Source organism: Manacus vitellinus, unplaced genomic scaffold (genome assembly GCF_001715985.3).
Source record: "Manacus vitellinus isolate BGI_N305 unplaced genomic scaffold, ASM171598v3 scaffold_36_pilon, whole genome shotgun sequence".
Taxonomy (NCBI): Eukaryota; Metazoa; Chordata; class Aves; order Passeriformes; family Pipridae; genus Manacus; species Manacus vitellinus.
The window spans coordinates 6,369,161-6,391,115 of NW_021940508.1; the positions used below are offsets into that span (position 1 = coordinate 6,369,161).

At 43.7% G+C, this 21,955-nt stretch overlaps 1 protein-coding gene across 4 annotated transcripts in view; it reads right to left on the reverse strand.

Moving 5' to 3' along the window:
* LOC103761164 (phospholipid-transporting ATPase FetA) overlaps positions 1-21,955 on the reverse strand; it is an 83,061-nt gene that overhangs the window by 34,599 nt on the left and 26,507 nt on the right. For all 4 annotated transcript variants that reach the window (XM_018077332.2, XM_018077333.2, XM_018077334.2 and 1 more), the window contains exons 3-9: positions 17,123-17,181; positions 7,455-7,568; positions 5,579-5,677; positions 4,620-4,681; positions 2,985-3,057; positions 2,754-2,824; positions 1,592-1,674 (exon numbers count right to left, since the gene is read on the reverse strand). In XM_018077332.2, coding sequence (XP_017932821.1) covers positions 1,592-1,674; positions 2,754-2,824; positions 2,985-3,057; positions 4,620-4,681; positions 5,579-5,677; positions 7,455-7,568; positions 17,123-17,181 — 561 coding nt within the window. The remainder of the gene's footprint in view (positions 1-1,591; positions 1,675-2,753; positions 2,825-2,984; positions 3,058-4,619; positions 4,682-5,578; positions 5,678-7,454; positions 7,569-17,122; positions 17,182-21,955) is intronic.

The window sequence follows — 21,955 nt, forward strand, 5'->3', positions numbered from 1 at the left end:
ATTCAGCAAAGACCACACACACACATTATTGCCTAAAACCTCAACAAAGAAGGCAAAAGAAACTGTACCAGAGACAGTGCCAGCTTTATACTCTTTGCCACATCCCCACCACCTGTCCTGGAATCATCAAAAAGATTTTTTTAAAAATTATTTTCCTCCTTTATCTAAAGTATTTCCTGAGAGCCTGCAATCCTTGAGACGTTCCAAGGACAGCAGCACTCACTCCAACCCTTTCCATACCGACTATCCCTGTAATCCTGTCCTCGTATCTAAGCCAGCAGGGCACTGCAGAACATGACTAACATCACTAGGTCTGTTCCCTCGTCCTCTCTCCACAGGCAGATGATGTGTGAGCATGGAGCATTCTGGTTTTGACAGATCTGGCTCCTTTCTGTGTATGTGCTGCTATGCACTCCCAGGTATTCAATGTGTCCCAGGACACATGGCAATGGTTCAAGTTGCAACAGGAGAGGTTCAGAGTGGATGGTAGGAAACATTCCTTTGCTGAGAGGGTGATCACACACTGGAACAGGCTTCCTGGAAGGGTGATCGATGCCCCCAAGCCTGTCAGGTTTAAGAGGCTTCTGGACAATGCTCTTAAAAACCTCCTTTAGCTTTTGGTCAGCCCTGAAGAAGTCAGGCAGTTGGACTACATGATTGTTGTAGGTCCCTTCCAACTTTTATTCTATTCTGTTCTCTCCTATCCTATCCTATCCTATCCTATCCTATCCTATCCTATCCTATCCTATCCTATCCTATCCTATCCTATCCTATCCTATCCTATTCTATCCTATCCTTTCCTATCCTATCCTATCCTATCCTATCCTATCCTATCCCTATCCTATCCTATCCTATCCTATCCTATCCTATCCTATCCTATCCTATCCTATCCTATCCTATCCTATCCTATCCTATCCTATCCTATCCTATCCTATCCTATCCTATCCTATCCTATCCTATCCTATCCTACCTTATCATATCCTATATTTGATATACAAAACAGCACAAAAAAGGACACGTTTCCTGTTAACCACATCTGCATTGCCTGCCTTTAAATATTTTTAAATGCAGTCTTTATTGCGGCATTGAGAGAGGAGAGGAATGCTCTAGGCTGGGAAGAAGTCACCTGTCCTGTGTGCACAGAGTTAGTCCTCAGGTCTGTGTGGTGACTGGAAAGTGCTGCTGCTCAGAAGATAAATGTAATGGGTGCATCAGCATTGCTGCATCAATGTAAAAGTGCAGTGTGAGAATGTTTTGAGATCAGAACTAAGCATAAGGTTTTGGGAAAACAGTTTCCATTATGCAGTTACATGAAATCTTTTACTGGGGTATCAACATGTAGAGACAGATACTAAAGCAAAGTGTGTGTCCAGAAGTAGAATTGCCACCAATGCAGTTTCAGGTTACAGCCATGCATGGCACTGAGACCTGCAAGCAGAGAGGGACCTCTTCCTCTACATATGCTGTTTTGCTGGCACTGTTTCCAGAGAAGTCCTAGCAGGAGGCAGTGGACAGCTTGGAAGGAAGAGTTCTAACCACCCTCTGGACTCTGGAGTTTAGGCAAATCCTCTGAAAAGTGAATTTTACTCACCATTAAACTCTGTCAGCTTCTGAAGATCTTCTCCAAGCTCTGCAGTGACTGTCAGTGCCTGCTTCACCTTCAGGTTTGTTTCACTGTGACAAACAACATGAGACAAAAACATGAACTGAAAGTCATATGTGAACTGAAAGCTCTCCCTGAAAGTCACTTCTGCTCTTGGGGACAGTCTTCTTCCTTGGATATCTGATGGACTGTGTTACCACATGCCTTTTTCACCTGGCCAGTGCATGTAGATTGTCTCTTTCAGTTGCAAAGACAGAGAAATTCTGGGCATGGTATCATGGTATAAAAGGAGGTGAGGTGAGAGATGAGGTGAGAGGTGAGGTGTGTATCCTGTCACTCATGACACATTTGACCCCAAGATGTCTGAGCACACAGGAGAGCTCTGGATCTCTCTCATGGTATTCTGATCCTGAAGAGTACTCCAGTCTCGGGACTAGCTAGCTGGGGAGTTTGAAATGCAATGTCAAAAGAATATTGCATTTGTTCAGGGCCTCTTAAAAGTGGTACTTGTATGTGCAAAAGCTACAAGTTCATTTTCAGCAGAAATCAAACAGGGAAAGTCCAGAGGGCTGTCTGTAGGGTCTTGGGAGAGACACAATTTCTTGAACTCTCTGGTCTTGCTTATATACAGGCAGTGCAGAAACAGTAGTGCAAATTGGGTCATAAAGATGAGGTCAGATCCAGTTTATTCCAATTAATACAAGTTGCAGCCCTCTGCCTTGTGGCCAGTTGTGTCCTGGAGTGAGCAGCATTTGGAAGCTTTTGCAGCATGCATGCATTGATATTATGGTATAGCAGTCCAAAGGAGATTACTGGATCTATTCATTATGATTATCTCACCCAGATAATCTGTCTAAAAAAAAGGGAGATAAAAGAAACAGAAAGCTTCTGCCAGTGACCTGTGATGTTGCACAAACATATGTCTAACTCTCAGTGTTATAACTGTAACTGAAGAATTCCCCTCTAATGTGACTGAAGGAGGCAAAAGTATCCATCAGATGATGTTATTTTCAATATACCTATCCAAAGTTTATTCTACATATTATGAAACCCTGGCTACAAAAGCTATTGCAGGTACACCTGCAGCACCCAGGGTCACCAGGCTTTGCAGTGGTGGCCGTGACTGCACCCAAGGGTCAGGCTCACTTACCCATCCAGCTCAGCTGTCTCGATGTACGTCAGGCTGTGCGGTTCACTGCTTGAGAGTAACAGTAGATCAGCCTGAACACAGACAGACAAGACTTGGCATGAGTTCACACAGTCCATAGGCGCTGCACCACAGTGCTGCTTGTGGTTACTGCCACACTGAGACTGATTTTCTTGTGAATGATAAGAGTGACAGAGATTAACTGTGATCAGGATAGAGAGAAATGGCACTCACCGTCACAAAGTTGTTGTTTTCTAGTTTTATTATATCCCCCACTTGGACATTCATCCATTTTTGTTCCTTTAACCTGCAAGAAAACTTCTGGTAAGGAAGCACATAAAGTGAACACCACTTGGGAGAGCAGTATACTCGTCTCTGCTCCTGGAGCCAGACTTGGGCTGTTGATAAGATGGAACAGGGTCTGCCATGGTGCGTCCTGATCCATACTAAGCTGGTGGACCACTACAGTGCAAAGAACAGCAGTAAAAAGCAGTGGCTGGGGAGACCTGTGCCAGGTTGAGACCAAGTCCCACAATGGCAGCACAGTTCATGTGAACTGTCCTTATCTCTGGACCGACTACTCCCTTCCTTCTCTTAAAGGGCCACATTGTCTCAGAAAATAAACCTCTCTATTTTGTGTAAGAGACTTCCCAAGCACCTGTGAAAATTGCTGATTGTGTTAGGTTTTCAAAGTGGTATTATCAGCCACAGTAACTGGATGTCAGGAAGGTCAATGCAGGTGCTTTGGCTGTGCATGTGTCTACCTAAGTCAAGTCTGCAGTGGTCTTCACAGCACTGAGACAGACGTGCACACAGGCAGCCAGCTAGACTGCAAGCACAAATGTAACTAAGTCATGATAACCATATATGCAAAATCTAGAAGTGAGAAATATCAGGAACTACCTCAAAACAGGACTGGTACTTAAGCTTGAACTCAGCTCAGCCTTGCTTTTTTTAATGTTGGTCAGAATTGGGCAGGACCTGCGGTTTCCAGTTTTAGAAAAAGGCAGCATGTTATAAAACTTCTGTTTCAATGTGTGTTTCCTAGACACAGTAATAAATACGTAGTAGACTAAGAAACTGGTTTACTTAGCAGAAAGCACAAAAAGTGTGTTCCTATTCTTCAGTTTCCAGTGTATATATATATTTTTAACTGTTTGATCATCTGTTGACGCTTACACAACATACTGTTTGCTATCTATAGTATGGAAGTCACCAGAGACTTCACAACTGTCTACAGCTGTGTCCTACACAGAGTTGGACTCCATGGAGCTGCAAGTAAACAGCACATCTGTCTGCCATGAAAGCCAAGGCCTCTTCTTTTGTTTCTCTGCAGGAAAGAATAGTGCTAACAGTGCAATGTCCAAAGCACACAGCTGAAATATTTTTAAGTACATTTAAGCCAGAAGTTCTACACACACTCAAAGTATCATGACATGTACGAGGGAGTAATTCCAGTTTCTTAATTTCAAATAACTTGTTGATAATGCCTAGTATTGCTTAATGCAAAATAAATGCTGTGAGCATAAATGGACACAGAAGATCACTTTGCTTGTCATCTCTGGGGTAAGGAGTAAAATAACTAAAGCACAAAGTACTGCTTACTTAAAGATATATATCCAGGAACGGAAGGAGTTTACTTTTTGTCAGCACAAGGTCACAGCACAGATTGTGGTACTAGGTCTTGGGTTCATTAACTGAACACATAGTCTAAAACTGCACGATGAACGAGTGGTGTGAAACACAATTCGATTTTAAAATGTTTAGGGATTCTCAGGAAACATACACATACACCAAAAAAAATTTTAAAATATTACTAATAGAATGTTCTTGCCAGTCAGAATTACAGCAAAAATCAAAAAGACTTACATGCCATTGATCAGGACCTGGACCGGGCGGTTGTTGACGTGTTTGTCACTTTTGTGTCGATTCTGAAAATTGGATCAGTAAGTTAAAAGGCATTTCCAGGAAACCAAGCACACTAGAGCCATAGGCTGTTCATTAACATTTTAGGTTTCCACCCAGCTGGCTGAATGGGTCAGGCAGATTAGGGTCACAGCTGAGTCAGAGTCTAGTGCATGTTTACACTCGTAACAGAGGGCATAACTAGTCTGCAAAGAGCAACAGGCAACATGGGGCTTATTCTTGGAGGGAGGAAGGAGGGTAGAGCCCTATATGTCACTTAACAGACTTCTAACTTGGTGTTGCTTCTGTCCATGTCAGTTTGTAAACACCAGAGAAATTCATTCTTCTGCTTTGATACAGAAAGTGGCCACAGCTGTTTTGGCATTGCTCCATAGACTATCAAAATTATTTTAATAATGAGAGAAAACCAGATTATAAAATTAGCTCTAATATCACCCCGTGAAGTCATTGGGACTTTGACTATTAGCCCTGTTGGGAGCAAACTTCGGCCAAAGCTAGGCAAGTTTGAAAAATCACAGGTGGGTTGAGCTCTTGCTTCCTACCAAATGTTTTTTTCCATATACATTGAGCTAGATGACAGAGGATGAGTTCTCCAAAGTGGAAGCCTAAGAACAGACTTCTGTGCCAGCATCCAGACATATCTATCGGTGACCACATTTTCAAACATGCTGAGCAGTTTCAGAGAAAGTCAATGGGGCTGCTGGGCCGCTCAGCAATATGAAGATTCTAGCTCCTTTTTAGGTAACAAACTGTAGATTTGGGGATCTAATCTCAGACCCCATCTTGGCCACAGACTAGTTCTCCAACTGCCTGCCTCCGGCTGTGTTTAAGTGGTTTGTTTTAGTCACTGCTGAAGTATCACAGGCAAACTCCAAAGTACAGGTCAGAAATGCAGATCTTACAAAATCATCGATGGCATCTTTTACGCCTGACACAGCCAGCACCAGCACCAGGGGCACCACTGTTGTAAACCAGGCCAGTGAGGAAATCTGGGGAATCAACTGTGGGAAGAAAAGATCTGAGTTAAGAAATTTCCTGCCAGTTCAGAAAACCATTGTTTCCTAATCAAGCTGCAGACAACATTTTTCTGCGGTATCTGAATATAGAATAAAGACAGAAATGCAGCTCTATCCCTCATACGTGACCCCACAAAGGTGGGAGAGCCAGGGAAACCAAGCTTTGCTTACAAACAAGCTGTAATTTAAGTTATAAACTTGGAGCTGTCAAAAAGTGTAGTGGGTTGCTATTTCTTCTTGTTTGTAAAATTAGGATTGCAAAGTCCCCAGTGGATTTCCTTGGAAATACTGACATGGGCAAGCAAAGCCTGCTGTGAGGAACTCAGAGCTATCTGAGCAAAAACAGCTGTGCAGAGCCTTCAAAAGCTTCTGTTCTTTGTTTCAGTAACTCTTAACATTTTGCTGAAGTAAACTTCACATCACCTAACTGGCAATATGCATGTCCCACTGGTCTGTGACAAAGGAGTAGGCAGGCAAGAGTCCCCACAGCCTACACATCACATCCACTCCCAGTGAAGGAATTGATACACCCAGTGCCACAAGGATGGCGTGAGGGGAAAAAATTAAATGGAGCAATATGTAGATATAACAGACTAATGTCTGCCCTCTTTAGACTACCTTGATGTCAAGAGAAAGCTGTGTGCTCTCTTCTAGATAGCTTAGCAAAACACACAGTGAAATAATTTAAGGCAAATAGTGTGAAACAGTATGAATTTGACAGACAAACAGCTAGAGTGCAGTACAACAACATAGGAACAGTACTGTCAGCTTGGCTGAAAAGGCATCTTCACCAGTTTGTTGAAAAATATACTATCACTGAAATTTCCAAAATTCATTCCCCACAAATAAGCAAAGATATATGTGGTTTTCTGCAGGCTTGACCACATTTTACCTATGCTTTTTTTGAGCTGAAATTGTAAAAAAAAGCATTTGAAATGAGTTATTTTGCAAATTTCTGTGCACTGGAATGGCCAAATTTAAAATATCATCCATGAAACACAATCAAAATTATACCCTTTTTCCTGATAATGTGTGCTCTGATATGACTCAACAATAACAGAGTGCACTGCTGTATTTTAGCAAAGTGCAAAGGGTCAGAAATCCTGGTATCAATTTCTCCAGTACGTTCAGCTTTCAGGCAGAGTATTATTACCAGCAGCAATGAGCAAGGTGCAACTTAACGCCACTGTGATCCACAGGGTTCAATAGTGTCTGAGACACTCCATATTGGACACCTTCCTCACCCTGAAGCAGGGAGCAGCAATATTCCCCTTTATCCGAACTACCCACAACATTGAGCCTTCCTGATGTTAACTCCTTCCCGCCCAGGGAAACAGCATAGGTTATACATTTATTCTTCTTGCTGTTGCCTTTGAGACTGTCAATGGAATCTGCCTTAAAATCTATTGGGAAGAGACAACTTGGCTTTATACTACAGAAGGAATAAGTAACGCAAATCTGAGGACAGCCAGGAGCAGTCAGATGTAGACACAAAGGGACAGTAGGACACGACATGAAAAAGTTGCACAATTTGTTGAAAAGTTTAATTAAATTTTTTTCTTCATTTAGTTCAAATCCTCATATGCAAAGCTAAGAGACAAAATTGCTTTTTCTCTGCCCTACTTTCTATCTCCTATAAGGTTTTACAAAGACACTAATTCACAACAGGGATATAACTTGCTCTTCATTACATCTGTCAAACATAGACTGGCTTTGATAACAAAGAACACAAGCTGCTGGAAACAGCACAGGGAAGTCATACCTGCAAAATCAGCAAGAAAAGAAAGTAGGCATTGGCTATTCGCTGAAACTGTTCAAACAGGTTGAGAGGCAGGAAAGTGAAGAAATTGTATTTCGATGTTTTAATTGAATTGTTCTGTAAGGAAAAAAATATAAGGAAAATAAGTAGGATTGGTAAAACAGGAAACAAAATTACAGCACAACACATTTCAACTGTGTTTTACTTGCTTATATTTAGCAATAGCATTGTTTCCAAAAGTAGCTCAAAAAACGTTTCCTTTTCCCCCACACAATCATGCCAAGCCTGGATAAACAGAGAATTCCTTTTGGAACTGGTGAAAACATGATGCTCAGTTTATGCCAGTGCTGATACAGGTACATATAGTTACTCACAAAGAGATACATTTGCACTTTATTAATAGTCTTCTTACACATGCACAAATAAAATTAAGAACTGTAACCAGCACACAAACAATTTTGTTGTCAGAATCTACAAAGCAGTGTTAGAAAACACATGCCAGGTCAACCATCTGCAGCTTGCCTGAGACTCTGAAGCACACATCAACTGGACAACTCCACAGGAGCTAAAGGTCCTCTCATGAGCAGAATACGACATTATTATTATTTTTGGCTGATTCAGCAACCTTTCAGCTCAGCAACTTCAAGGGGTGGCTTGTTTCTATTCCACAAAGATCACCTGAATGCGGTGTTTTGCAAACAGCCACAAACACCAGAACTCGCTATTTCAGCAAGCGAGTTGCAGCTCTGTTCCCCATTTCCAGTTTCCTTTTCTAATTGCAGATGGCCCCTCCATCCACAAGAAGCAGTTGCTCCCCTGTCTGTCTTCTGCAAACCAAAGACCCAAGCTCTAGATTAATGAACTGGGCATTTTCTCCTGCAAAGCTCGGAGAACTCTGGTGCAATACTTGATACCAGCCAGTCAGGCTCAATCCACCATACTGAGCCCACCAGCTTGGGCTGTCCCTTCAGTTTTCGATGCTAGACTTTCTTTTCATACAAAGTTTAACAGGCACTCATTCAGGTTTAGTCCTGGAAGGATTTATGTCATCTGTTCCCAGCACATCTAAAATTCCCACCCCCCCTGAAGCTCTCCAGATGATCCCTATTAACCCCCTCCCAGGTAACCTAAGGTATGACAGCACAAGGAGGCAGATATGAAGTGCACTGTCATTCCATAATAGGTTTGCTGGTTCAACAGAAGTGAAAATGGTGATTGCAATATTGTAAGAGCCTTTAGATATTGCTTAACTGGTGGGAGGACAGAAGTTACTAAGTATGAATCACAGCCCACTTCTAATCCCGGCATTAATCCACGATCTCAACATCTACACTGGCACACATCAGCATTTTTCCACCACTAAATCAATTACTTAAGATTACCAGTGTAAGTTGTGTAGGGGGGAAGCTACTCCATTTTAGGCAGTTACTGGATTTCTTTATGCTCAGACACAAAGTACAGCAATGTTATTCAGCATTAACTTCATGTTTTATCCCTAGGACAAGCTGAATGAATAAGTCTCTAAAAGGGCAGAAATGGAAACACTCTTCATGGAAGAGCTAGAGAAATCCTCCCATTGATCGCACTCCAGCAAGAAAGGATATTTATCAAAAATCATCATATAAACAATATTGCCTCTCTTCTGGCATTGCATAGCCACCTTCAAGTGTCATTAACTCTGTGTCATGACACATAGTTCAATTTGGTTTATTTCAAAATTCTTTACCATGGGATATGTGTTGCAGACAGCCTTCATGGACACTGCTGAAACAGAAGCAAAGGAATAGCAGCATCCTCTTCAAACCCAGCATACTGAGAACTAAACTGCTTGACATGACTGTGTCCACCAGACACAGAGTCTAGCAGATTTTTTAATAAAAACTGGATCTAAATATCCTCCCTGCCCACTATTCTGAAGAAAAGTATTACGGTCATTTACTTTAAAAATAAAAAAAAATGAAACAGAAAACAGTAGCTGCAGGAAAAAGTATGTGGAGAGGACCTGACCTTTGTGCATCAACAGATTTCAGAGGGTCACATACAACATGGGAAAAACTACTCAGTAAACACTCAGATAAAGTTCATAGATCTTTGCCTGCAAAAATCTCAGAGGGGAATAAGAAAAGAATGGGAGTGGTTTATTTCAAATCCTGTCTTCTATTTCTGTCCATTAATTACGTCAGGAAAACCACCGAATGAACCACAGCCATTCACTTTGTTTCCTATTGCCATTAGGCATGGTAAAAACCCCAGACATAACAGCTTCCAAATGCTTAACTACAGGAATCTGGACATCCAATGTATTCTCCGTAGTTGTTCAGGATCATGATACTGTTGGGCACACACTGCCTTTTGGGACACTGGAACACTTCAGACCTCAGAATAAAGACAGGGAGTATTATCATGGATTTTCTCATTGTTCTGGAATCTATAATTAAAACTAATCACCTGAAAAAAACCCCTCATAACTACTATGAAGCCTTCTAATTCAACACATAACTTGTTCATGGACCCCAAGGGCTAAAAGAATATCAATGGTAAATTATAATGACAAACTAGGGAAACCTTCAGCCTTTCCAGTTCAAAGCTTTCCATTCCCACGTCATGGATACAGTTGAACTCTCTGCAAAGTATCACAGAATCACAGAATGGTTTGGGTTGGAAGTGACCTTCAAGATCGTGTTGTTCTAATCCCCCTACCACGGGCAGGAACACCTTCCACTAAACCAGGTTGCTCAGAGCCCCATCCAGCCTGGCCTTGCACACTTCTAGGCATGAGGCATCCAGAGCTTCTCTGGGCAACCTGTGCCAGGGCCTCACCACCCTCATGACAAAGAATTTCTTCCTAATATCTAATCTAACTGTACTCTTTCAGTTTGAAGTCATTCCTCCTTGCCCTGGCACTACATGCTCTTTATAAAAGTCCTTCTCCATCATTTTTGTGGGGTCCCTTCAGTTACTGGGAGGCCAAAATCAGGTCAACCTGAAGCCTTCTCTTTTCCAGGAACAAGTCCAGTTTTCTCAGGTATCATTTATGTTTTCATGGAACACTACAGGGCTGTGTGCTTTGACAGCTCAGGCTCTTGGTCGACTACAGGGAAATCTCAGTTCATCTTTGCTCTTGATCTTACCTTTCTATGTGATGCTGGACACCATCACCCCCTGTTACTCTTTTGAGCTGTTCCAGAACATGACTCTGGGGTGGGAGGGGTGCTTTGGGAACCTACAGCACCACAGTGTGTTAAATAATCCATATGCAGCCATCATTTTATAAGCAACGCCTCTAATACATCATCTGCCTCACATTCCCCATGCTCTGCCTTCAGCGAGGGAGACTCCCATAAAGAAAAAGTCGTGGAGAGGAAAAACCTTTTTAACAGCAACTAGGTGTTGAGAGGCCTTACCGGAACTTCTGGTTTTCCTATAGTTTTATAAAAATCAACAGCTAAACAAAGCAGCTCTATGGGCTAAGCACAAAGATGGGAATGGGGAGCTTTACTCTTACTCCCAGATTTGCCCTAGACTTCTGCTTTTCTGAGGGCAGTCCCTGCATGCACCTGTGTCCTAAATGGACAGGTTTGAGCGTGGTTACCCACCGTCAGCCTCAAGCTCTCCAGATGCGAAGCTTGACACCAGAGCAACGTTGTCTGTGGGTGAGGGATTATTCTCATCTGCTCTTTTCAGGGGCTAGATTCACACCTCCTGGAGGTGTGACTCCACCAAAATGCTGTCCCTAAGAATAGTGCTCATCGCGCCACAGTTACACAAGTCCAGATCTGGAGGATGAGCTGTTACTTTGGGGGTGTTTTCAGAAGCCCGCCTGTGACGTCCGACTGCAGGCAAAACTCAGCAGATGGTTCCTACCTTTGTTCGCTGAGCAAACAAATCATCTCCTCGCCACAAAAGTCACTGGAAATAAGAGACGCTGCTGCTTTTGTGGCTAGATTATGGGGGACTAAAGGGTATGGCAGGGTACTGACCCTCTGAATTTATACCCCTGCCTCAGTGAAATAATGATTCCCAATAGCTGGACAAACTAGCCCAAAGCAAATTTTAGCAAAACTTCAGCAATCCCACAGAGAGGTGTTATGCCACAACACGTGGCAATTTCCCTGGTACCCGTGTAGCACTAGGTACAGACCGATGAACAGCTGAGAAGCAGAAATGTCTTTCCCAGGTGTTTTGATAAAGCCTTGCAAGGAGGCAGCGGGAGCACAATTCCATGGCATTTTGTTTGACTGCAGCAGCACTACTGGAAAGCATGCAGATGCTATAAAGCGAATATGGGACCGTAGGGCTGTGAATGTGCTCAGGAAGATATTCAACAAACTCATGTAGCAGTGCACATGGTGCCACAGAGGCTTTGTTTCCACAGGGAGTACAGAACAGTCAGATCAGATCAGTTTTAAGCCTTCAAATTTCACTGCCTTATTCCTGATGGTGGGCAGCAGCCCCAACTCAACAGAAGACTGAGAAAGGCCAACAGGATGTAATGGTGTTAATCTGGTCCCTGTAAAGGTCCCTGTAAAAAAATAAACTCCCAGGAGTAAAAGACTGGCCAAACACCAGAAATAAAAATAACTAAAACCAAACCACAATTTTTGGTCTTTTTTCCCCTTTTTTCTTTTCTTTTTCTTTTTTCTTTTAATGCAGAAACAATGGGAATGTCTTACATATCTAACCCCTCAGCCCCCTCTTGGCAGTACTAATAAAATGAGCTTCACGATTTCATCACATATTTGGTATTCCAGGAAAGTCTCTAGGAAAATGTGGTCACTGGTTGTGTTTTCCTATGTTGTTCCTTCTGCCTGCTGTTATCCCATTTACTGAGCAGTTAATCATCCCTGTGGCGAGTCTCCTCATCATGGTGGTGCAAAGGAGGATACAGAGGTGCCAAGGCTTGACAACCTCATGTCATTACTCACAGGTGGGCCAAGCACAGGACCTCATCCTCTTTGACTACACTGTGTTCCCCTCTGGCTTGGCTCAGTAGCTGGAGCTGCTGCCTGGAAGGAAGGAGTAGAGAAGGGCAGAGCACTGCTGAGTGGTGCAAAGGAGGCAAACTCCCTACCACTGTACTCTGTTCATTAGGGTCTCATACAACAAGATTCCCAGCTAGTATGGTCAGAGTTTTGTCCCCATGAGGTCTAGTCTGATGAAGAGTGAAGGACTTGGTCCTAAGAAGAATATACAGACTTCAGTGAAGTTCACATCTGGCACAGCTCAACCTTAATGTGCTTATCAGGGCCGTAATATGCCTTAAGGGCCTTGACCTCACCTGGTGTCTCCATCCACAACCACAGGAGCTCACTTTAGCCCAGCCTTGAGCCTTCTATCCTCACCTAAGCTACACTGTAGGAGTCCCTCTCTCCAGACTGACATCTGTCCTAGTTTTCCAGATAGACCTATCCAGCTCTACCTCCTGAATGGACCTTGGACTTGTCACACAGACTACTGCTCCTTCCTGGCTCCCCAGGTGGGCCCTGGACCTGGTTCATCACCTCACCTTGTCTGGGATGGTCAGGATGGGCCCCATTACCAGCATCCTGCCTTGTCTCCCTCAGCCAGATGCTGCAGGACTGCACCCTGGTCAGTGAGGGCTCTGCCTGAGCTGGGATCACCTCCACACGCACTCCCAGCTTGGCCCTCTTGTAGGGCAGCCCTGCTCTGGCTGCTCCCTGGCGGTGCCTCAGCTGGTCTTTATAAGAATCCAGCTAACACCTTTCTAAATGCAGGAGCACTGCAGGTTGCTGCTGCATCTATTCCTTCAGAGGCTGCTCAGACCACTTGTCACTTGATCAGACGATGCTCCCTTTGGTCTTGAGCATGAAGGACACTGGGAGGCATTTGAAGCTTGAGATGGGAAGACAGGGCAGCTGGTGCCACTACCCTGACCACTTTGATAAGGTCCTTGAGGATAACCTACAAGGCATCCTTCTGAGATCAAAGCATGCAAACAGAGAAGGTGCTTCCAAAGCAGAGTCTGAATCCACTACTGGAGCTCCCTGCTCTCTGACTAAATTTCAAAGAGATAAGAACCCAGCTGGTGATCCAGCCAAGGGCAATGTGTATTGGCCATAGGAAGTTATATACATCCCTCCTATTTCACTAAAGACTTTATCAGGTGACCCGAGAAAACAGAAGCAGAGTCCAAGTGGCCCCCTTGCTGCTGGTTCTGACAAAGGAATGTTTGACCCTGAATCCCGATCCAAGATGAAATTTGTCATTGACTCATAGGCCCTGAATTTCCTCTCCTATTGTCTGAAAGCCAATTTCAAAGTTGTTTTCACAGCCCTTCATGACGTCCCAGTGCAGCTGTGCTAAATTCCAATGTGAAAGTGAAGAAATAAAAGGGAACTGGGATCAGAGCAAACATTAAAAGCCTTTAGAAGAGATTTCCTTCTCAAGAATGTTGATGTAGAGCCCATCGTGGTGGACCCACATGGGCAGTCCCCTCTGTAGCTGTGCTGGGGACAGTGCGGACAGACTGGGGACAGTGCAGACAGATTAAACTGACTCAGATAAGAACCTTGATTAAAGCCCTTAAATCTTTCTGTACCACATCTGCCACCCTGCTTTTCACTTTATTTACACAGACAAACCTCTTACTGAATTCAAGAAGGATCTTTCCACTGGCAGTGTGAATAAACATGGGATTAGGACTTGACTTTTCATTTTTACTGACCTATATTGAGTCCTTTTTTGTGCTGTTCCAAGTGCCTTTGCGTGCCACTCATTCACACTTGGTTTCTGAGTCATTCCTAACTAATTTTGTCAGCTGGTGGGTAGTACCTACCTTCACACTCAGCCCTTCCAGTTAACTGCACAGCACTTTGTTTTGAATTTAGTTTTATTTTCTAACCCTCCTGCTCAGCTAGAGAGGCTCCGTGGCTGGAGGAGCATGGCAGGGACACTCTGCAGTTTAGCAACTTGTGTATTTTCTGATGAGCTCTGGAAGGGAATTTGCCCTCTGAAGTTTTCTGCAAGTTCTGGTGTGATGGATCTGGACATGCCCTTGCACGCATTGGCTGACATGGCTTTCCACAGGGCAGCATTAGGTTCCTGCAAAGCTGGTTTCAGCATATTCAGGAGTCTCGCTTCATACCAGGAGGGCCAGCTTTCAGCAGCTGCCAGAGCTGATGTCACACACAATAGAGTTTTCAAGTCTTTATCAGCTCCTCTCTTCTCCCTTCACAGATATCCTGTAAACTTTGCATGGGGAAGGGACAAAGTCCCACCAGGGATGGCGATATTCAGGGACAACACACCCACCTCTGGTTGTACTTTCCCACTTCCCTGTTCTCACTGAGATTAAAGGAGGACAAAGCATATCTGTACCTTTGATCTATGCCTACATAATAGAGACTCTCCTTTTAGTGAAAGGCTCAAACCTTCACACCAGCTGGGACATGGAGCCCGGCTGCAGCAGTAAGGCAATACACAACAGCTCAGTTTGCATTTCCCTTTCTTTTTCCTTACTGGCCTTTCTCAGTAACTGCCTCACCCTAAAGAAACATTTACTGCCTCATCTAGCATTGTTACAAGAACCTGTTCTATAGGTTTTACAGCTAATGTGGCCGTAAGTTACCAAGTAAATTAAACCTCACTCCTGCAGCTTTTACTGTCTAAAATACTGTTATATTGGTGAGTTTCCTTTGGATCTTGGTGGGTTTTCTTTCTCCTTGGACCACACCCACGTGCTTAGCAGTGCAACCCCATGATGTTCAGACAAATCTGAACATTAGGAAGGGGCCCAAATCGGACCTTTGCCTGGAAGAGCTAACTTTTAGGAGCATCATGTGTACGTTTATGGGAGGGTACCAGGAGACTATTTCTCTTTTTGGCATTTGCAGATGCATCCAGCAATCTATAGCATGGGATCTGAAGCAATTTATGAGCAAAGTTAGTCCTTTTCATACACCACAGGAATGCAGGGTTAAACAAACTGAACTTTGGTCGGGACTTACTGGAAATAAGCAGCCCAGGAGAGGATGTACAGCTGTTACAGTTAGGGCAGTGCTTGCATCACCACCTAAGGTCTGTTAGTACCTCACCATCCACTTACCACTGGAAGGCTTGTCTCTTTTGGGGCAGTTTTCTGGATTTCCTAAGCCTCAGTCTACACTGGACTCCTGAAATCATGAGCCAGAGCTGACTAATATGAGGGGCAGGATTACTGAAACTCACTGCCAAGTTTTAACAGATTATACTGAGCTAGCTTTTTGGCTGCCTTCACTTGAACACCTAATCATAAACTTATGGAAATTCTGAAGAGTTCTTAAAGTCATCTACTTAAATGTGGCTATTTGCAAATCCCTGGGCATGTAAGCAATCAGCTGGGAAGCAGTGTCATGCAAAGTCAGTTTTATGAATGGCTTTTCAGAGAAACAGGCTCGAAACCAGAAGAGTTGCTTGTTCTCTCTACCCTGACACCATTGCCCATCTCCCTCCTACTTTCCTGCTCCCTTACAGCACATAGCAATCATTCAATGGAAGATGACAAATTCATATGTAGTGGCAACACCCACCCCACTATGCTATGGGCAGGTTCTGTGCAAATCAAGTACACTTTCCCAGTCTCAAATCACCAGTCTTGATAAGACATTCACATTGCATAGTCCTTTACATATATTAACTTCCATCTATTTCACATTCAGGACTCATGCAGCAGCTCTGGACCTTCGAAGACTCTAACCTGTGTTATGTAGTTTGTGGATGAAAAGTGACCACTGAAAACCATCCAGTTAATGTTGCCATTAGTCCAATCTGTTGGCAAGTCAGACTGTTGACCTCATGAGAAGTTACAGTGTTCTAAAATGATGAGTTTTTTCAGATTTAACCAAGAAAAATACTTGTAAGTAACTGAATCATTAATTTCACCACTGGAATTCAGATATTCAGAGGAGAAAAATGCACAAAATTAATTTCACTATTAACTGGCAGCTGCAAACACTTTGAAAGAATTCAGCTTCAGGATGGCCTCCTGGAGGGGATGACCCTGGGGCCAGGCAGGACACGACTAGTGGTTGAGCTAGCCCTTCTCCTCACATTGCATCAACAAATGTTGCACATGCTTCAGAAATCAAGTTGCTGAAGGAGCTCCCTGGCACATTAGCCTGGCACATCTGGGTCACAGCCAGCCCGTGTCAAGGCGCTCCTTGGAGTCACAGATATAACTGCACAATGTGAACCTAAGTAGGCTGTTAAGGAGTTGGCAAAAAAGTTGGCAGGAAGCCACAAGGGCCAGATTCAAAACCTTCCTGACAGAGGGGATTTCACTCCAAGAGCTGAGGAACTGACACATTTCCTTTCATGTTTTACTTTAAATGGAGACACATTTCCACAGTAAAGTCCCCCCCCCGGTTCCATTATTGAAAAGCTTTGGAGCCTGATCCTGCAAATGCTTTGACTCACAAATAATTTTCTGGAAGCGTGTAATGCCACTATGTCATGCTTTTCCAGGATCGGATCTCCTTCAACTGCCCATTTTGCAGGCTGACTCAGCAGCCATCCATTTCTGGTGGTTCACCTGGCATGTGTTGGCCTGGTTGGCAGATACACAGCTGGTGTGTAGTTCTGTTCACTCCCTGGAAACAACACTCAAGACGTGAAGCAGATGCAGCCACATCTGTGACTACATCTCCATGAAACAACAGATGCTGGTTACTTACAGCATATTCAAACTGCAGATTAAAATCCCGGTTGTTTGCTTGAAGTTGTCTCTCTTCCTCTGTAAAGAAGAAGAAACAAACGCATCAGACATGCTTGAGGGCAAGTGGAATCAATACAGATATGAATGAAGCATCAGGAAATGAAAGCAGAGCTGCTAAAAGGCAACAGCACCGTGAATCTGTGCCCTGTGCCAACTACCCCATGTCAGGGAACTGGAGAGGGTGGTGACAGAGGAGGATGGAGCAGAGCTGTGGACTGGTCCTATAGCACTATAACACCCTATGCCAAGTCTCCCCTACCCATAACTCACTGCAATGCCAGTGCTGGTTTTACAGGTTGTAAACTCTCAGGTAAGAATTGCCACTTAACTAATGGTGCTCATTGTTCCTGTCCTGCTCCATCTCTTCCCCCTGAAGTCTCTGGAGCTATTGCCATCAGCCTACTGTTGGTGCCCTTCCTCCAGTACAAGTGCATCTCTGAGCATCATCCCACAGATGGGACACCACCACCGTAGCTATCATGAAATCAAAAACTACTGGAAGGGATATCAAAAGGTCATCAAATCTACCCTTTACCTCAAGGCAGAGTCTCACCTGTCACTCCAATAAATGTCATAGAAAGCTCCAGTGATGGCTGTTCTTCAAACTGCCTATTCTAGGACTGCAGTCTCCTTCCCCTGGGGGAGTTTTTTTCTTCATTATCTAACATAAAATTACTTCAATTTAGGGAGGTTTTATCCTCTCCTGGGATGGTGAAAGGTGCTCTTCTTATTTCCCTCAGTTCCTTGTGCTACTTGCCAAGGACACAGAGTAGGGACAGTCAAAGGAGGGAATTGTCCCTCTCTATTCTGTGCTGGTGCAGCCTCACTTGAGTCCTGTGTGCAGTTTTGGGCACCACAGTCTAAGAAAAATATAAAAGCTATTAGAGGGCATCCAAAGGAGGGCCATGAAGATGGTGAAGGGCCTAGACAGGAAGCCACATGAGGAGCAGCTGAGGTCACTTGGTTTGTTCAGCCTGGAGAAGAGGAGACTGAGGGGAGATCTCACAGCAGTCCACAGCTTCCTTACAAGTGGAGGGGAGAGTGTTAATCTCTTCTCGCTGGTGATCAGTGACAGGACCCAAGGGAACAGCATGAAAGTGTGTCAGGAGAGGTTTAGGCTGCATATTAGGAAAAGGTTCTTCACTCAGAGAGTGGCTGGGCACTGGAAAAGGCTCTCCAGGGAAGTGCTCTCAACACCAAGCCTGCCAGAGTTCAAGAAGTGTTTGGACAATGCTGTCAGGCATGTGGTGTGATTCTTGAAACTGTCCTGTGCAGGGATTCTATGGTTCTGTGACCTGAGTTCATATGTGCTGAGGGCTGTTATGCCTTATGGTAGTCTTCCCAAGGGTAAGCAACTCCAGTTTCTTCAGTCACTTCTTGCATAAATCTGTCAGTAATACCATCAGTCTTGCCACTCCAGTGGGCTTCCCAGCTAGTACAACCCACTCTGAATGCACAGTGGCCAAAATGGGCCATAGTTTGCAGCTGAGGCCTTACCAAAGCTGACCAGAGCACAAGGAACACTCCACTTACCTTGCAGAGAATGCATATTATATGTAAGAATTCACCTGGAAGTAATTTAAAGTAATATCCTTATGCCCTGCCAGCATGCAGAGGCTCTTCAGAATATGATCCATTTTGGCAGATCCTTTCTGGCAGAGCCAATGCCTCATCAGGGAATGCAAATCTTTAATTTTTCCTGGCTAAACTGCATCCAAATTGTTTCAGACTATTTCTCCAAGTAGCCAATTCTAACGCTATCTTTCAGTGTGCACGTAGCTTCTGCCAGCGAGGTGCCATTCGCAGATGTACTAGGTGTGTTCTTTATTCTGTCAGCCAAGATGTAGAAGTAAATATTGAATACCAGACTCAGGATGGGATATAGCCTTGATGGATCTCTCAAGTTTCATAATCAGTCATCAATATCTATTGTTAATGCCTTTTTTTTCCCCCCTGAAAAATCTGGCAGTAACTGTACTGTGATTTTATATCAAGCATGTATCTCCCATTTACTTGCAAAAATGCCACAAGTGACAGTCAAGATACACGGCAGCTATCTAAGGCTTTTTCAATAGCCCTCTGGCTACCACTAAAACAGAATTAATTTTGGTTTGATGCAGTTTTTCAGGACTGCTGACTGTTAATCATCTCTTCCCCACACACACACTTCTCATTACTTTGAAGTGGTTCATTGGATTGTTTTAACCTTTACTCAGGTGAAGCCAATCTATCTACAATTGCCTGGCTTTTCTTTTTCTCCTGTTTCAAGATAGATGCTGTGCTTGCTCTCTTCCCAGCCTCCAGAACTTTGCCTGCCTGTGCACCAGAAGCTCTCAAAGGCAGCAGTGCTCCTGGGCATACTTTACCTTACACAGCCAACCCATTCTCTCTCTACTGCAGCTCAAAACCTCCCCCCTTCTCCTCTGTTTTTGGCAACTATTATGACAGATGTCTAAAGAAAAAGAAAAAAAAAAAGGGGAAAAAAAAAACCAACACAACAAAACCCCTCTGATTTCTTAGGCTTATTTGCTAGGCTTTTTTGCATTGAGCAGCAGACATAAACTGTCTTTGATCTTCCTCTTACTAGAAGGGTTACAGAACCCCAGAGACCCTAACTCTTACAGAACAACTTTTATTGCCCTTTATGTCCTTGATAGCCTTTTCTCACGTTGAGCCTTTGCCACACTGTTTGTCCTGGATAAAACAAGCTGTTTTGCACCTTCTAGAGGCATCCTTCCTCTGCTTGAAGCAAACGTGGAGCTTATGATTTTACCATTTTACTCATCCTTCTGAGCCTTTCCCTGAAAGGTGATAACTGCTAGATGTGCCCTTAATATCAAATAATAACATACGTGTTCTTAAGATCAATTAATATTATACGTCCCCCTAATATCAATTATTTAAGGAAATGATAGCTCTGTTTAATTCTCCCTCCACCTTACAATTCCTTCCCATGAGATCTCAGTTACTAGTTCTTCGTATTTACTGAAGATTTCCTTCTTGAAGTCATTTTCAAACAATTTCCTACTGTCACTTTTTCCTAAGTATTATCCCATCATTTCATAATTATTCCTATTTACACTCCCTTCTGCTTTCACAGGACCAGCCAGCTCCTCCCATTCCCTCCCTTTTGGAGGGAATCAGTTCTGGAACAACCTCCTCTCTAGCTACAGAAAATTGCCCATCTCTGCACCAAAACTCTGTGCCAACTGAACAAGTCAGGTTCCTCTACACTCCTCTCCAGCTCTGTCTCTGCACAGCTGGAATTCTTCATTTGCCACCATGCCCTGCCTCTCGGAAAACTATTATTTTTTTTTTTCACAGAAGACTGCCCTTCTCGGTTTGCAATGGCTGTGTTATTTACCCTTGTAGCATTACTCAGAGTTCCACAATGTGTTCATCTCTTTCTTCACACTGCATCTCAGACCACGCAGTCATACAAGGAAAACCTCTGTTAACCTTACAGAATTAGCTTTATTCTTTTCTATTAATATTCCAGCCTCATGAGTTATCACAGCACGTGTCTGCTACACCTATTAAATGAGACATCTAGTTCTTCCTGTTTGTTCACTCTTGCATTAGCAAACGTCTAAGCTGTTCAGTACATTGAACTTCTATTCTTCCTCCTTTCCCTCCAATGACCCTACAGATAACACAGCATCCCTAATTTTTAAGCCATTTTTCAGATCACCATTTTTTGGTTTCTGTCTGTGGGCTGTTTTCATCAAGCCCTCTAAACACTAATGTAAAGCTATGTTAGCAGGCAAATGTGCTTTTCCCCTTCTTCAGGCACATCCAGTTGTGTCAGTCACTTTGGAATCAGCTCCCATCTGCCCCAACTGGGTGATTTGGACCAACCACAGAGGCTTCATTCAAGGCCCTCAAGTGCTTAATCCTTCACTGCTTTCCTTGGGCACATTTTTCTCATCCTTCACAATGGGGAGAACAAAGTACTGAGAGATCATAGTGACTTATCTGGTGTCCCAGAGGAAAACAGAAGCAGAGCTCAAGAGGTCCAGACTTGCTGGGCTTCAACTATTGAGTTATGTGCTCCTTCAGGAATCTTCCTGAGAGCAACCAGTATTATCAAAGCCGATGAAAGATAAAGCTATTTGTTACAAACAGAACTTCCCAACACTTGCATGTTTCCTGCCATACAGTAAGTGCTGCTCTTCTCCCTTCCCCAGGGGCTTCCAGTCTAAAGAAATGGCACAGAAAAGATAAATGGCGTTGATGTAAATAGGAATAGATGACAGAGCTTGAAAGCCTGCTGGGCTACACACCAGAGCCTCAGTGTCACATGCAGGCTTCTAAGAGTCTCTGAAGTCCTCAGTGACCTTCTGCTTTGCACGCAGAAACAGAAATCCAAGTGCTGCAGGCAGCAGTGTGAGCTCCTTTGCTCTTACCAGGGCTTGTTGGGAGAGTAAGGAGCCAACCATCCCCTTCCTCAGGTTGCCCCCAGAGTCTTTGCAACCAGGGCAGAGGCACTTAACACATGAATTTGAATTCAAGGGTCTCAAATGCTCTTAGAAACAAGTTGACACATGCATGTGCTCTAGTGAGGAAAGGAGACCAGCTTCTCAGCACAGTGAGAGATAACATTCTCCAAATGGCTTTTATGTGAGCCACACAAATGGCTGCAAATGGCTCAGGGATGGCACAGAAACATGAAGCAGCAGGACATGAAACAGAACAGAAATTAAAATCAAGGCACTGCATTCCCATGCCTGATCATATGGCACCTAAGGGCAGGTTTTCTATGACAACACATTTCTGAAGGCCTCAGATAACT